Source organism: Phaseolus vulgaris, chromosome 1 (genome assembly GCF_051622355.1).
Source record: "Phaseolus vulgaris cultivar YP4 chromosome 1, ASM5162235v1, whole genome shotgun sequence".
NCBI classification, from domain to species: Eukaryota; Viridiplantae; Streptophyta; class Magnoliopsida; order Fabales; family Fabaceae; genus Phaseolus; species Phaseolus vulgaris.
In genome coordinates this window covers 28,853,570-28,871,209 of record NC_143498.1, presented here as the reverse complement: position 1 = coordinate 28,871,209, position 17,640 = coordinate 28,853,570, and the positions used below count along the sequence as shown (strand labels likewise).

The following is a 17,640-nucleotide window of genomic DNA, read 5'->3' as shown; positions in this document are numbered from 1 at the left end:
CTTTGGGTCAATGGTAAAATAGGTCTAGTTAAGGTTAAAAATTTCTGGTTAGGGTAAGAATTGGACTTCTTTGAACCTAATGTAACCATAAAACATCTAGGGTATGTTAGAGGACGAAAATTACCTTGTCATGGCAGTCTAGGAGTGAAGAGGATTTAACATGAAAAGTGTGAGCTAAACATGAAAAGTATGACTCCACATGACACATTCTCTCATTAGAGAGTTTTATTTTGAATTATCAAATTTTGTCTCCAAAATGTTAAGCCTTCTCTTCTATAAATCGAGGTGCTTGACTCTCATTTTCGATGATCAAATATATGAGTGAATTGATGCCAAGTTTACAAGTTTTCTCACTCCCTTGTCTAGACTCTATAAGATAGACACCTTGATCTTCTTCTTCACCTCTCCAAGTGATATGGTCCAACCAATCACCTCCTTGTTCCATCTCCTTCATCAAACTTCCACCAACTCCAACAAAAATCCAAGAAAATCCAATCGATCATGAAGGCAAACACCATCAACATACATGGATGGAAGGCAAAAAAAATGTAAAGCTTGGTGCATTGTGTTCTTAAAACACCGGGCATAACCTTTAAGACCAGCGGTGGCAAACTCAGCATTCAGGACTTTTAGATCCGCTTCACCTCTGCGCCTTTGCTGAGTCTCTTTTTGGAGTTGCTTTGCACTAGTCTCAACCTGTTTCCGTTTGTCTTTCTCCAAGTTTGTCTTGGAGTGGAGATAGTAAGATAATGCTCGACTTTCTCCTTCTCCAAATCCTAGTATTTACACTCTAGATCTTGTCTTTTTTTCCACCATCTTCGCGTTGCCAATAGCAACTCCCTTCCACTAATGAAAAATCACCATACACCTTGCTTGCATGAAGATGTTGAAGATCCTTTTCCACTTATATTTGTTTTCACTTTTCTTCTTTTTCAAGAGCTTCTGAAAGTCGACCAGAAGATCTTTCTCAATAACGGAAGAACAACACGAAGCTTCTTATAATTGAAGTTCTTCTCCCATAATATCTACACACAAAGAAAAAAGAGAAAAATAAAAAGACTAAAAAAAATACTCGATAAGGACACGCAAGGAAGATCTTTGCTGTTTAGACATTGAGGAAGGATTTTTAAGATATCAATGTCTATCTTGTCTCAATAATTAAAATCCCAATAATTTAGTTTGTATAGTGGAGCTCGTGAAACCAATCTGAATTTTAAATTTGACTTTTGTCGGTCATACAAACTAAGCTTAATTTATTCCAATTAACTCGCTACTTCTTTTGTTATGCTTTTTCACGGTTATGCGTATAAACGAAGATTAATTTATAGGAATTAATACGATTTTCAATACTTTTCATGAACTTAAAATAACAAAAATATTATTTTAAAAAAAATACCAAAAGGTAGTTTGAAATAAGTAAGATAAAGATTTCATTACCAATTTAAAGTATTTATATTTAAATATTTATTTATTTAATTCAAAATAACACATTTTTATCTTAGCCTGTATAAAAAAAGTTCTTTATTTTCCGTTCATAAAATTTGCATTGTTTTTAGATCCTCTAAAATAGAATAAATCTAATCTTAAGTGGATGATAATATTTTTCTTTGATTTATTTTTCTTCTAAAATTTTAAATAACTATTTTTAGTCTCCAATATTTCTTTTAAAATAAATAAATAAAATTACTGTTACAGATATTTTTTTATATAAACATATTAAATGTTAATAATATATCACATAAACTAAATCAACACCACTTGAAACTTAGCTACTAATCTTTGGTTCACAAGTAGCTAATGACGGTAACATATATAATACTGCAAATAAAAAACAATATATATTTTTTTTTAATTTTAGACAGATAAAAACAACTTTTTACACGAATCAAAGTCAAAATTGATTTATTTATAGGAACTAAGCTATATATCTAACCTTTTTCTATATTATCATAGAATCATAATATATTTATACTTTATCAATATTGTATAAAGATTAAACTAAAATATAAAATATGAGTGTCACTAGCATTGTCTCTTATCACATTTTCTCATTCCACCCACCAAAACTTCGGCAATTTACCATGCTTTTATTTGATTAAGAGTTAAGACTAGAAAAGCATCCAAATTCACTTTTTCAGAAGAAAAAAAAAAAACATACTCTCATCTGTTCCTCTTCAGCACTAACTTCAAACACACAAGTGGGTTCCACATTTACCTGTTTTGCCTAACTTACTTGTTTTTCTTTACATTTTCTATCACAGCAGTTTCTTCAGTTTTATATATTACCATTGTCTTCACAATTTCTCATTATTGGCTAAGCTACTCTTTTACCTTACAAAACAATTGGAGATTTACCTCACAAACAATTGGGCAAATTTTCCCTCAATTCCATATCTTTTCACTTTACCTCTATATTTTTCTTTAATTTCAATAATTTTTTTAAGTATTAGAAATATGGTGTAAAGTGTGATATTTTTTTCATGTTTTAGAAATCATAAAACTTTGAAAAAAATTTAATAAAATACAAAAATAAAATATAAAACTAAAAAAAATTATCTTCTCGTTAATCTTCGTTCAAATAATAAAACTATTTTCTTCTCACATTCAAATAATAAAACTATTTTATTCTCATTAATCCTCTCTCACTCGTTTAAATAATAAAACTAAAACTTGTGAGAAAAAATAAATAAAAGCTTACACAATTGAAAGTTGTGAGACTAAAAAAAGAATGAAACCATTAGGTGCAGTTGAAATTATTTAAAAATATAAAATTATTTAAAAAAATTAAAAATGTTAAGTTTCACAATAAACAAGGAAATGCAGGATGGAAAATTTATTGTAATTTTTGGAAGAGTTATTATTAGGGCATGTTGAATATGGTGGAAGTGCCACCAAACACAATGTTAGACAATAATGCACGAAAACCAGAGATATGAAACAGTAGTGGGGAGAGTAAATTGATGTAAAAGGATCAAAGTAATGAAAATTTGGCATCTGATTAAGAAAGTGACAAAAGTACCACAGGATTACAAGGCTTTGCTTCTGTTGTGACAGCAACAATCCAAAACCAAGAGGTTTGAATATAATTATACTTTTTCGAATCACATAAGTTGATAACAAGACCTAGTCAAAACCTCACTTATCTTTCATTTCTTCTTCTTCTTCTTCTTCTTTTATCTTTTCTCCATTCTTCCCTCTATTTATTCTACCATTTACCTTTTTGCCTTTTATGGAAGCAACTGTACAAAAGGGAATGTCATACCACACTCCTATTTTCACCCCAACAAACACAACCTTAGTGGAGATTTCATCAGCAATTTAGCTAAGTAGTTCCTACTCCAATAAAATCAATGAATGACATGTTAATCTTATCACCCATAGTTTCACCCTCTTTCTCTTCAGAAATTGAGAGATTGGACCTATTGGTGATAACTGACTCAGATACCGATACTTCTGAGTTTGTATCTGAAAAACTAGCCTGGTCCACACCCATTAGCCTTTTTCCCACAGCTTCTGACCCGTTCCAACCACCAAAATACTTGTTCAACCACACATCCTCTCTAGATTCTCCTGCAATCACATAATAATAAAAAATAAGGTAAATAGGGAACTTGTACCATTTCAGACCAGAGGGGAAACCAATGTAATAATAAATGTACAACACATAAGCAAACACAAAAGGGGTCTTCACGTTTATTGTGTAATTTGCTTTTCTTTCTCCAAAATAGATCACTTTTCAAAACATATTGAAATATACAAAGCGTGTTTGGAAGCACATTTTTTAATAAAAGTTAAATTTCTAATCACCACTATTCATTAATTCAATTTCAGGATTTCATCATTTTTTAAAGACAAAAGTGAAAACGTATGTTTATTTGATGATTTGATTACAAATAAAATATAGAGCGACATTGTATTTTTCACAAAAAAGTTTAATTGATTTTATTACAAAACTGAATTTTATTGTTACTTTTCATTGTTTTAATAATTTTTGAAATTTATTAATTTTTTATATGCATTTAAAAATAAAATAAAATAAAACAATATAGATGAAATTGAAATTTATCATAGAAATTGAATTAATATTTAAGTAAAATTATTTTTGCAAATACATGGAAAAAAAACTTAGGCTTTTCGTGTACACGTGACTGTATCACGTGTCTGTTGTAAAAGGAGTTTCTTAAAATAAGTAAAAAACATGTTTACCCTAAACTCAACCTTCTTAATGGCTTTCGAAATCAGTTTATATGAAAGAAGAAAAGAAAATGGAATGGAAGAAATGGATCTTCCAGTGAGAAATAATGTCCATAAATATGTGGAAACATAGGTTATCATGGAGGTAACTATCCATATAAATAATGCAATATTTAAAGTATTTATGATATACCTGGTTGGTGTAAGAGTCCAAAAGGAGGATTCAACTTGGCTGAAGAGGGAGTTAGGGAGAGATTGGTGCATGTTGAGGCAGATTCATCAATGGTGTTTGAGATGGTTGACTCGTCACTAGTAGCATTGTTAGACAGTGTCAGATTCAAACCCTTCAAAAAAGATTCATTGATATGAGGTTTTCTCCTTCTATACACGCCACTAGACTGCTCCCTCTGCCTCCTAGACATTATCACATGCCAATGGTTCTTCACTGCATTATCTGTCCTTCCAGGAAATAGCCTAGCAATCATGGCCCATTTGCTACCATACATTTTATGAGCAGTCAAAAGCCTTTCCTCTTCCTCCTCACAGAAACACTTTTTGTTGATCTTAGGATCTAACTGATTAAACCACCTCAATCTACAACTTTTTCCTGCAATCATAGTATTTTACAAAAAGAAAATAAAATCCATGCAAGCTTCATTAGATTCCTTCCATAATCCATACAAAGACACAGATTTTATTCCCACAAATTCAGACTTCAGAAACATCACTAAAAATACAAACTTTTAACTTAAAGAGTAAATAAGTTTAGCTTATTATATCACCTGATCTTCCTTCTAAATGTTCAGCAATCAAGTTCCAGTTTTGGGGACCATATTGAGCCACAAGCTCCTTAAGTTTGTCATCTTCTGCTGGCCTCCAGTGGCCTCTGGCACAAAGCTTGGTGAACCCCTTTTTCCCTGAAATGAAGCCGTTAGCTTCTTCTTCTTCCCCGCGTTTCAAAGAGAACTTCTTGTTTGCAACCCCTTCATCACTGGTTCTCTTTTTCTCCCTGCTCTCCTGCGGCTGAACCACTGAAGGGCACAACATCTGAAGACTCATCTCAAGGTTTGGACCCAAAAACCCCTTGTCGTGACCCAAGGGCGGAGCTTGTGAACCCACGTGAAAAGAAGAAGGGATGAAACTCATGACTCCATTGAAACCTTCACCAACAACATTATTGAAGCACCATGAAGAAGAACCCATGGAGACAAAAACCAAAAGAAAGAAAGCAAAAGCAAAAGACAAGCAAAAGGGTGCACAAAACGGGGTTCCTTTCTCCCCTAAGAACTATCGCAATGCCAGAATCATTGAGAATATATGGAAGGAAAACCGTTACCAACACAATATTGTTCCATATCCATGAGTGAGACTAAATCACATTAACAAAGAGGGACATGGAGAGAGAAGACGGTGGGGTTGGGTTACAAGAATGAGAAGAAAACACTAAAACAAGATCGTTTTTAAAGAAGAGAATTTTTGAAACATATGAGAGAGAAGAAAGCAATAAGAAAAGGGTGAGAATTGGTGGGCCCAGGCGATTCTACTGAATATATTTTGTGAAGAAAGAGAGGAAATGAAATGAGATCATCAGGGTTCTTATTTTGAGACTGATCTGACAGTGAGAAAGCAACAACTAAACAGTGTTGTGAGTGAGTGAGTTAGTGTGTGTGTGTGGGGGAGGTTTCAATTTCTCTCTCTAGAAAAGTCCATGATGTGTGCAGGGCATGCAGTTCGAGAACCGCTCGTGTGGCTTGTCAATAAACTAAAGAAAACGCAATGTTTAATGTTTTGTTTTGGGTGTTGTTGTTTCCTTCCTCTGCACTCTCTGCACACACTCTTGGACTTTGGGCTAAAAAGATAAAACCCACACTGTCTTTGTCTCTTTGTGAAACCCTTTTGCTTTTCTTTTTTTTCCAAAAGAACGCAAAGCCAACAAAGTTAAAATCATCAATCTCCCCAATTCATTCTTTCACTATTTTATCACTAATTAATTGCCTAGCTTGCTAGATCACTGCAAATTACAATCACTATCGTAGTAGTTACCCCTTATCTGTATGGAAACTATTGGGAATTTTGGTCGTGGCAAAATCTGATTTCAATTCATTACGTTATTGCAGTTTGATTCTCAAAACGTGCGCTTGAAAATCACCGCAACATCATACAAGTTTAATCTCTATAGTGGAGCCCGTGAAACCAAAGTGACTTCAAACTAAGCTTTTTTGTCGGTCATACCAAACATGGCTTGGTTTATCAAAATCAATATGGTTTTCACGACTTCCTCTGTTATGTTTTTTCTCAGTTATACGTACAAACTAAACTTAATTTATTCAAAAGAATACCATTTTCAACGCTTTTCCTGAACTTTAAGATATTGCCACATTCATGAATCATGCATCCTTTTATCAACTCTTCTCCAGTTTATATATATATTATATATAACTTACATAACTTGCAGCCACGGTTACATTTTGAACCTATGAATTATTTGTACTATCTATAAATATTGTAAAAATATATAAATATGCGTCTATCACTAAAAATATTATTGAATAAAAATTAATCTTAAAAATAAAAATAATTTATTATTATATTGATTAAATTCTATATTATTTAAATATTAAAAAAATTATTTATATAATATAATTTTATAAGTTTCTATTACTAATAAATAATACTTTTTTAATTACTTTATATTTTAAAGTTGATACTTAAAATTTTATGGTTAATTAAATACATACTTAAAAATAACTTTAAATATTAATATTTTGTTAATTTTTAAGATAACGTGTAATGTAATAATTTTTTTAAAATATTAATAACTTTTTAATTCTTAAAAGAATATATAATTTAAATTAATTAATTTTTATTTAATAATTTTATTATAATGTATTAATTGAATATTAAATTTGAAGTCATTATATTAATTAAATTAGATATTATTTTAGAGACTAAAAAATTATTGATATTTAAAATGATTTTTATTATTTATAAAAAAATTAAAATAATTTTTAAATTAATATTAAAATTATTATTAAAATTTTAATTATTAATATTTTAGATTTTAAATTAGTGTTTAAAAAATTAATAAAAATTATTTTAAAATATAAAATAGTTGTATTTAAACTTTGATAACTAATAGTTAAATATCAATCTAAAAATTATTTTAAATATTTTTCTTTTAATTTATAAAATGATTTTTAATTTAATTAATGTAATAACTAATTATTTTAGTTTTAAAATTAATTTTTATTTTAAAATTTTATTGTAGGAATAGGTTTGGGAGTACCCATACATGAATTACTTAGTTGAATACAATAAACTCCAAAAAATGTATTGGTAGATACTATTTAGTAAAGGATGAACCATCTACGGCACTTAGCAAGTGATGATGACATTACTTTGCGAATGGCATTTTAATAGTATAATGGTGTCAATCCCTATTTGTGTGCCTTAGAATGACCAAAAGTAAAGATTAGATGCCAAGATGTGATTAATATTTAAAATGTGTGTAAAGTCTTTGTAGGGTTGGAAACTTTTCACTCAGAAGGCAAGGCAATAATATTTCTCTATCAAACACTCACATGTCAAGCAATAATAAGTATACGGTCCAAGTAAAACTCAAATTATTCTCTTTAAATTATATGATAAACTAGTTATAAAAAACACTCGCATTTGAATTTGAAACTTTTTAATTCCTTTTTATTTGCCATGGTCTCGTTACTTTTCAACAAACACAACCGTTAGTGTAGTAGGTCCAAAAGAAGCCTACAATTTCAATACAATGGATCTTATATATGATCTCATACCCTCTCCTAATCTCACTCATTAATTGTTTGGAATTTGATCAATGAGTTTTGGAAAAGCGTCAATAGTTTTATGATCTTGTCACACACCTACCTAAACTTTTCTTGGCAAATCAATCAAACAAATATAAACACAAGCCTCCTTCAATAAAAAGAAGTGGAGGGTCTTCGTTGGTCACGACTCACTAGACATTGGTCTTTATAGATTTTTGTGATACCTTTTTGAGATTAGTTAAAGTTTGTTCTCCAATATTAAGAAAAAGGAGCACAAAACGCAGCCTTTTTTGACAGCATAAGGAAATTTTGGTGCCAACCCCATTCTTCCTCTCATCGTATCACATCATATAGTTAAACATTTTTTTTGAACCTATACATGTTATTAATTATTAGCTGATATATAGATGATTGAAATTTTTAAATATGTGCAAAAAAATTTAATTTTTTTATTATGGGTACGGTGAAAGTTTAACTCAAAGAAGTTAAACATATTTAGGTGTGTACATTGTAAAACTAAGTCTAAGAGTAGAAGAAATTGGTAGGGAGTTAAATTTGTCATACTTAGGTGTGTAGTAAAACTAGATCATAGAATATAATAAATTGGCTGGGAGTTAAATTTGTTAATAGCATAACTAAAATAAACTAAGAATTTTTTATTATTTAAATTAAAAAATTTATAAATAAAAATTATCTATTCAAAATTCATTTCAAAAAATTATCATCTCTATAAAACATTTTTTTAGATTTTAGAAATAATCATTCAACATTAACATTTCACATGTTCGAGTTCACTTTAAAAATTTTGTTTGGCAGAGAGAGTAGAATTTTTTTTATCAAAAATTGTTTTCGACTAAATTTTTCATTACCTTCTTTAGCAAAGTTGGTTTTAGGGAAGGAGTTGCATGCTTAGGGTAAGGTTTTTGCATGTGTGATTTTTGGGGCTAAGGTGAATCTTTGTTAGTCTAAGAGAGTAATGATATGTTTAGATCATTGATTAGAGTGTTTTATTTACATGTTTAGTCTTTCGGTGAGAGTAGTAAAGGTAGGATTTTCAAATTGATTAAGCAAAGTTGAAATGGTAAGAGAAGTTACTTTAGTTATGATAGCAAATTAGGGTAGAAGATCTAGATTGTTTAGATGTAACTTGGTCATAGTGATATATTTTGTACAAGGATGTTATTTTGATGGAAAACGTTGTAATTCTATATTTTGAAAATGTAAAACTATGTGAATGTGATAGTTTTGATATATTAACTATGATTTTTTATGTTGTGAAAGTCATTGGGAAGTATTGGTTTACATTGTAAATTGTTTGTGAATAGAATTGTTTTGGAAGTTGTTGATAAAGCTGTTTGGATTGAGTTTGAAATTGATTTGGATTTAGTTTAAGTTCTTTGAGATACATATTCATTTGAATATATACAATAAGTTTAGTGTAGATAAGTTTTTCTTAGTCAAACTATATTGAAATGATTTGATAGAAATTTATTCTTTTGGAATTTCTTTAGCATGTGATATATAAGTGTTGAATTTGTTTTATTTTAGACAATGTGTTTTTGTTAATATTGAATAATTAGGTTACAGTGGAATTTTTGCTCAAGTCAACTATCTCTCACTCAAGCAAACAATAAGTTAGATAAAATTATATAGATAGAGGTACTCTTGGTCTATTTTCACTCATGCAAGTGGAATTGAGATAAGGACTTTGAGTTGGTCTCAACTCAATTTTTGCTCTAGCAACCAAATCTTTGCTTTGGCAAAAATTGAGCAGAAAATAATCTTACTTTCGAGACTATTTTCACATAAATTAGAATATTTTTGCTTAAGCAAAGAAAACTAATTCTTTGATTTAAAAAGGTATATTTCTTTAATTGAATGAGTATGAGGGTTATATAATGTGATGTATGGTAAACATAGTTATTTTCAGGAAAGGTACACTCTATTGAGATGTTTAGGTTGTGTATTAAGTTTGGAATTATGTATGAGATATTTTGACTCTATTGATATTGGACTTACATAGAGGAAAATATCAAGTGATCAGAGTAAAAAAAGATTCCTATGATCTAATATGCGGTTGAAAAATAATTGTATATGGTAGGTCACATGGATTTACCTTGTCACATGAGTGGATGTGTTATTGTTATGTAACTTTGTTCTGTGAGACAACTTAATGAAGGTAGTGTGACAAGTGCATAGATCTTTGAATATTCAATGCATATGTCTTATGAAAGTAGAGTCAAGTGCTTGTAATATTGATGTCTTTGAATTATGATACGAAATGTAGCCAATGGACTGAGAAAATGACACGTGATTCTAATATGTTCTTGATTAATTAATTGGATATGTATCCATGAGAATATACCAATGAGTTTTGAATTACTTGTACAAATTGTGTGTGTGTGTCTCTCTCTCTCTATATATATATATTAGTTTATAAATTAATATCTCATTAGTTATCAAGGCTTTAGCTATCCACTACTTTAAATTCTAAAATTGGTAGCTAAATAGATATCAATTAACTAATTAGATATTATTCTGATCGGTTGACCTGTTCGTCAGTTGACTTCGATCACAAGCTCTAGCTTCGTCTATCTCTGGTTGCTTTGGAATGTAACTCCGTTGAAACAGAGGTACTTGTTGATTGCACTCTGACGATCAAGTCAGTACAAGACTTATAAGAAACAAGAAGTGATTAGTTTCAATCTTAGAAACAACGTACCTTAACCTGAGATCTCAAGTCCCTTTTATAGTTTACCTCTTGTAACAGCTTTCCTTCACGAGAATATAATCTCAACTGAAATCATACTCAATAGAAAAATGTTTTGTTCAAGGGCACACTCTCTTGGTGCTGCAACCGAACAAAATCTTTCTTCTACGGAGTGCATAAAATCATAACAGAATAACCACCAAGGTACCAACTCATGTACCAACATCAGGGGTCCAATCTGTTTTACGTAGACACCCTCAGTGTTGCGCTACACATCTTTTGAACACATGCAACCTAACCTCTACCACTACAAGAAAAACATGAAATAGAAACCAATTTTAGAAATAAAAAATAATTAGTTGCTATAGTAACTAAATTAGAGACCATTTTTAGAAACTATAAAAAAAATTGTTTTCTAAATTAGTTTCTGTTATTGTTAAATGGTTTCTAAATTGGTATCTAATTAGCTACCAAGGTTTTAACAACCAATTATTTAGTTTCTAATTATATACCAATTTATAAACCATTTAACAATAATAAAAACTAATTTAGAAACCAATTTTTTGTAGTCTTTAAAATGGTCTTTAATTTAGTCACTATAGCAACTAATTATTTTGTGTCTCTAAAAATTGGTTTCTATTTCATTATTTTCTTGTAGTGTACGTGCCCTAGCACATATGGGCTTAGGTTTTAAAAGGAAACGTTTACTTAAGCTAGACCTCCTAAGTACTAAGTACACCCCAAGGTCCATAATTACCCCTCTCTAGCCGCCTAGATCTTATGCACAAGGAGTTATACGAAAAAGGAACCATCACATACATTTGGGACCCAATATCATGGCCCACCAACTTGACCCAAGAGCCGAGCTGACCTGCCTATGACAAATGCTGAGGTCCGATCTCCGAGCGCTGAGCTCTGAACTCTGAGTGCTCTGGTCCAGTACAAATATTAATTTAGAAACTAATTTAAATACCAATAATTTTTTAGTCTATAAAATAAAATATAATTTACTCAATATAGTAATCAATTATGTTTTATCTATAAAATTAGTTTCTATTTAATAATTTTCTAATAGGATATATTGTTACCAAAAATTATGATGAAGATACAAAGAAGATATAATATTTCATGAGGAACCTCTCAACGGAAGTATATTGAAAAAAAAGAGAAAGAAACTTATGATTTGTTGTATTTGTTATTTTATCTTTGAGATATGCGTATATAATAATTTCTTAAACGAAGTAAAGTTTATCTTGGACAGATTTTAAAGTATAATATGAATATTACGTGTATATTTAATTATGTTGTGATTATTATTAATAATGTAATTATTAATGTTACATAAAGTTTTTAAAGTAACTCGATGTATTGTTGTTTGCTAAAAGTATTTGTTAAAATAGTAAATAAATATAAAATAAAGAAATACATAGATTAATTTTAGACCTTTTTTGTAGTTTTTATTAACAAAAAGAATCGTTTTAATTATATATTTTATTTTTAATATCATATTTTTATATATTATGTATTCTACTATTCATTTTAGACTATTTCTAAAATCATATTAAGAAAGTTTTGAAATAAAGCAAAATATCATATTTTTAAAATACATAGTTTAATCATATTAATTAATGTAATTATTAAAAATCTCAATACAAAAAATATATCATCTATATCAATCTCAATCTCAATATCTTTATCTTGAAGTGTGATATAAAAAAAATGAAATAAACATTGTAAATAGTATGGTTAAAATAAATAATGTAGTATGAAAATGTAGAAAAATTATCTACCATTATTATTATAAAATGGAATAGAGATGAATAAAAGAGAGAAAAGTAGGCAAAAGATATGAGAAGGAATATTTCTTCTATTTTATTTTCCTTTCATAAATCAAAGCAAAGAGTCTGAATATATAGAAGCAGTACATTCATTTTAGATCTGGTTGAAGAGACATAACATAAAATAAAGAGACAATAAAGGTTAGAATAAAAAAAGATAAAATAAATGCTAGACATATGTACAAAGAGAAACATCTAAAAATTAGAAAAGAAAAATTAATATTAGCTTCTTTCCAGAAGCATTGTATCCACAAGCTTGGGGAGCAAATATTGATGAAACCCAGCTTGGAACAAATACTCTTGAAAGATTGAAGACTTAAAACTTTGGTATAAATGTTATCATGTTGCTTTGTGGTAGAAATGAGAAGCAAAGAAGCAAATGTATGAGACCCTTATTCAATTTTCCCTACCAATGTGATAATCTATTTCTATGTGTTTCGTATGTTCATGAAATACTGTATCTTGTTGACAGTACAAGGAAATCATTAAGTAATAACCAAAATTAGAAACCAAAAATAATTAGTCACTATATTGACTTGATTAGAGACTAATTTAGAGACTAAAAATTATTCATATCTAAAGTAGATTCTATTATTAATTAAAAAAAAAGTTAAAATGTTTTCTAAATTTGTATCTAAATTAGCTACTTAAGTTTTAGTTACTAATATTTTATATTATAAATTAGTCTATAAAAGATTAATAGAGACTAATTTAGAATATAAAGTAGTAAGTAGCTAAAACATTGGTATCTAATGGTTAGATATCAATTTAGAAACTATTTTATAAATTTCTATTATTAATAGAAACTAATTTAGATACCAATAATTTTTTTAGTTTATAAAATGATATATAATTTAGTTAAATAGTAACTAATTATTTTGGTTTCCAAAATTAGTTTCTATTTAATGATTTTCTTGTAGTGTGAGTCATTGTCACGATATAAAAGAGATGGTTGCTCAAAAGGAACTTTGAAATCTTGAAGAAGATAAGTTAACCATTGAATTTCACATGTAACTTGGTAATTACCTTGTATTCAGCTTCATAGGAACTCTTTGATATTGTTCCTTACTTATTTGATTTCTAAGATATTAGGGAATTCCCAAGATACACACTAAAATCAGTCACTGGTTGTCTTAGATCACTACAAGTGCCCCAATCACTATCACAATAGGCTTTTAAATGAGAAGAAGTGTTGGATGAGAAACATAAACCAAGACTCGAAGCTCCTTTAATATATCTACGGATTCTAATTGTTGCACTATAGTGATTGCAGGCTTAGCAAAATATTGAGAAAGTTGTTGCACAAAAAAATTTATGTCAAGTTGGGTATTAGTGAGATACATAAGTCTTCCAATCAATCTTCTATAGGCTTGAACATCTGTGAAAGGAACACTTCCAGTAGAAGATAATTTTGCATGATTATCAATTGGAGTAAGTGCAGGTTTGCAAGCTAAAAGACTTGCATCTGTTAACAATTCCAATGCATATTTTCTTTGATTCTTCATTATCCCTTTCTTACTTCTTGTTATTTTAAGACCAAGAAAATATCTTGAATTTCCAAGATCCTTATCTTGAATGTTTGATTCAAGGCTTGTTTGATTCGCTCAATCTCTTCTTTATCCTTTCCTGACAATATTATATCATCCACATATACCAATAATGTTGTAAAAAATCCTTTAGAAGAATTAATGAACAAGGAATGATCATTCATAGATCGAGTACATCCCACAGAAAGTAAAAAGGATGACAGTTTGGCAAACCACTCTTTGTTGGCTTGCTTAAGGCCATATAAAGCCTTTTTTTAATTTACAAACTTGTCTTGGTTGAATAGAAGTCAATCCAGGATGAGCAACCATGCATACATCTTCTTTCATCTAATGTAAAAAGGCATTGTTTATATGCTCAACTATAGATAAAAGTTAGAGAAAGAAACAACCTTATGGTGGTCATTTTTGTTACTAGAGATAAAGTATCAAGGTAGTCAATGCCTTATGTTTGTGTGTATCCCTTTGTTATTAGCCTTACTTTATACCTTTGAACTGTCTCATTAGTCTTATATTTTATTTTGAATATCCATTTTCAACCTATGGCTATTTTTTCCTTAGGTAGAAGCGCAGTCTCCCATGTTTGATTTGACTCCAAAGCAGATATCTCACATTGTATAGCTTTTCTCCAATAGTCATGTTTCACAACTTCACAATAATTGTTTGGCTCGACATGTGAAGAAAGAGACATAACAGAAGTTGATAAATTGTTATAAGATAAAATAAAATTCAAAGGATATTTAACTCCTGAAGATGTATTAGAAACCTTAAGATTACAATGATAATCCTTTAGGAACTCAAGTGTTTTTTATTATTCTGGTACTTATTCGAACAGGTTGATCTGATTCAGAATTTTGTTTTATGTCATGATCTTTATTGAGGTTTTGGTCTATATGGGAGCAAACTTATTCTAAAACCTCAATGTCTTATTCACAATTTTTATCATTACTGTTATATATTTTTAGCATTATCACAAGGTGCAAGAATGGCTTGTGATGGTTGACTCAAAACAGGTTGATCTTCACTAAACAAAATTTGATCATGAATGTTAGGATTGTTAGTTTCATTGCTAGTATCTTGAACCTTTGATATAGAAAAACATATTCATAGAAGACAACATCCCTAGACACAAAAATTTCTCTACATTAAATTTTCAACAAAACACATTCTTTTGTCCCCCTTTTAAAACCAATAAAAACACATTTTGATGTCCTTGGATCAAATTTTCTTTTGTTTGTTGACAAAGTGCTAGCATAGCACAAAGATCCAAACACCTTTAATCCATCAAAATAATTATAAGGCATTTCATGAGGAGAAGAATAATTTAAAACAGGTGTTGGAAGTATGTTTATAATATGCACAACATGTAGCACAAAATATGACCAATAAATTTTAGGTTAAATAAGATTATATCACGAGAGCTCTTGCTGCATTTAATATATGACCATGTTTTCTTTCAACTATACTATTTTGTTGTGGAGTATTGACAATGATGATTTGATGCACTATTCATTTGTTAACAAATAAATTAGTCATGAAAAATTTAGTCTCATTATCACTTCTTATTATTTGTATTACCGTCTCAAATTTTGTTTGACAAAAACCACAAAATTTTCCAAAGTCTTGACAATTTCAGATTTTTGTTTTGAAATAAAAATTCTCATGTACCTCGAATATTCATCAACTATGGTCAAGAAATATTTATGACCATGAATTAATGGTATTGAGTATTGTCCCCATACATCTAGATGAATCAATTCAATTGGATGTACTAATAGGAAAGGAAAGTCTTTTTTGTTTTGAAAAATTACAAGCATAACAAACAATAGATTTGTTATATTTAACAAAAGGAAATTTGGTCATGATAACATCAATACATTTATTTGAAACATGCCCTAATCGAAAATGCAAAAGGGTTTCTAGATCACTAGCACTGACATTAACAATAATGATGGTATGTGCATATTTGATGAGTTTGATTTGAAGTTTTTGATAGGATGGGATCCTAACTATATAATGTCTATCTTGCATCTTAACTGAATCAATTATTTTAAAGGAGTTCTTATCCTGAATGTGACAACCATTAAAGTCAAAGGTCAAAACACAAGATAAATTATCAATCAATTTTGCTACTCAAAGAAGATTAAAAGTGAAACAAGGAATATACAAAATATTGTCAATGACATGATTTTGATTGATAAAAATAATTCCAAAATAATTGGCAATGAGTTGATTTTCATTTGGTAATTTGACATAAAAAAGATTAATTTGATGATATGAAGTGAAAAGAGTAGAGGATGAACAAATGTTGTTAGTAGCACCACTATGAAGAATCCAATAATTGAAGGAAGAAAGAAATTTATTACCAATTTGTGTTGTCATCTTGGAAGGAATAATAGAGAGTTGATTACAAACGTTGCCACTGGATTTGGACTGTTGTAAAAGAGCTAAGAATGTTTGATACTACTCAGGAGTAAAACCAAATTGTGGAGACTGCCCTTTTGTCTTTGAACCTTCATGATTTTGCTCATCATTATTAGAATTTTTTTTGAAAGAAGAGATCATCTCCTGATGATCAGAAATATGAATTATGTCTCGTGAGAACCTCTCATTTAAATGATTCCATATGTCAAAGGTATTATCCATACAAATGATGCTTTGTACGATGGGTGGAGAAACAACCTTGAGCATCAAAGAAACAATCAACATATTGTCTCTCTACCATGCTGGAAAAGATAAGTTGGTATGAGTGGGAGCTTATATGGTTTCGTCAATGAAACCTATCTTGTTCTTTGAAATGAGAGTCATTTGAAATAAAAGAGACCAATGATGATAGTTTGGTCCCTCAAGAATAATAGAGACAGTGAGAAAGGAAGAATTATAAAATAGAACAAAGATGAACAAAAGAAAAAAAAGGGTAAAAAATATTAGAATGAATATTTCTTCTATTTTATTTTCCTTACACACATCAAAGCAAATATTTTGAATATATACAAGCAATATACTCATTCTAGGTCTAGCTAAAGAGACATAATGTAAAATAAAGAGCCAATAAAGACTAAAATAAAACAAGACAAAGTAAAGGCTGGACATATATATTTGTTTCCTTTAAGAAGCCTTGTACATATAAGTGAGTGCAAACCTCACCTTTTAAACTAGTTTTATGAGGTTGAGTTAGGTCTAGATTTCACTTCTCAATATGGTATCAAAGTCATTTAAAGCCTATTGCAGCGAGAGTACATACGAATTTTTCCGTATGTAACTTTTGGCGCCATGGAGCGGGAAGGCTTACATACGGATTTTTCCGTATGTAAATTTTGGCACCAAAATATAAAATGTGCAATGAATGGAATTCGAACCTAGGTTCCTTCAAATAACTCAAAGAAAATTTAACCACTACACCAAGCAAATGCTTTAATATGATTATGATTTTTATTATACTTATTATTATTAATAATATTAACAATATAACATTAATAATATGAATAATATTAATAATATGAATATAATTTATTTTATTATTAATAATAATTATTATATTAATATGTATAAATTAT

At 29.3% G+C, this 17,640-nt stretch overlaps 1 protein-coding gene across 2 annotated transcripts; it reads right to left on the bottom strand.

The window, feature by feature from the left end:
* Window positions 1-2,977: 2,977 nt before the first annotated feature.
* Window positions 2,978-5,676, bottom strand: LOC137813805 (transcription factor MYB56). 2 transcript variants are annotated; one of them, XM_068616236.2, is made up of 4 exons: window positions 5,531-5,676; window positions 4,977-5,354; window positions 4,388-4,801; window positions 2,978-3,570 (listed from the first exon to the last, which is right to left on the bottom strand). In XM_068616236.2, the coding sequence occupies exons 1-4, from the start codon at window positions 5,553-5,555 to the stop codon at window positions 3,323-3,325; spliced, it is 1,065 nt and encodes a 354-aa protein (XP_068472337.1). In that variant the 5' UTR covers window positions 5,556-5,676; the 3' UTR covers window positions 2,978-3,322. The 2 variants fall into 2 exon arrangements, with proteins under 2 accessions (XP_068472337.1, XP_068472336.1); XM_068616235.2 differs by having other exon boundaries at window positions 4,977-5,540.
* Between the last annotated feature and the right edge of the window lie 11,964 nt (window positions 5,677-17,640).

Coding starts and splice junctions, on each gene's coding strand:
- LOC137813805 (XM_068616235.2), bottom strand. CDS start 5,397: ATGGGTTCTTCTTCATGGTGCTTCAATAATGTTGTTGGTGAAGGTTTC. Junction 4,802..4,976: donor ACATTTAGAAGGAAGATCAG/GTGATATAATAA, acceptor CTATGATTGCAG/GAAAAAGTTGTAGATTGAGG. Junction 3,571..4,387: donor TGGACTCTTACACCAACCAG/GTATATCATAAA, acceptor ATGTGATTGCAG/GAGAATCTAGAGAGGATGTG.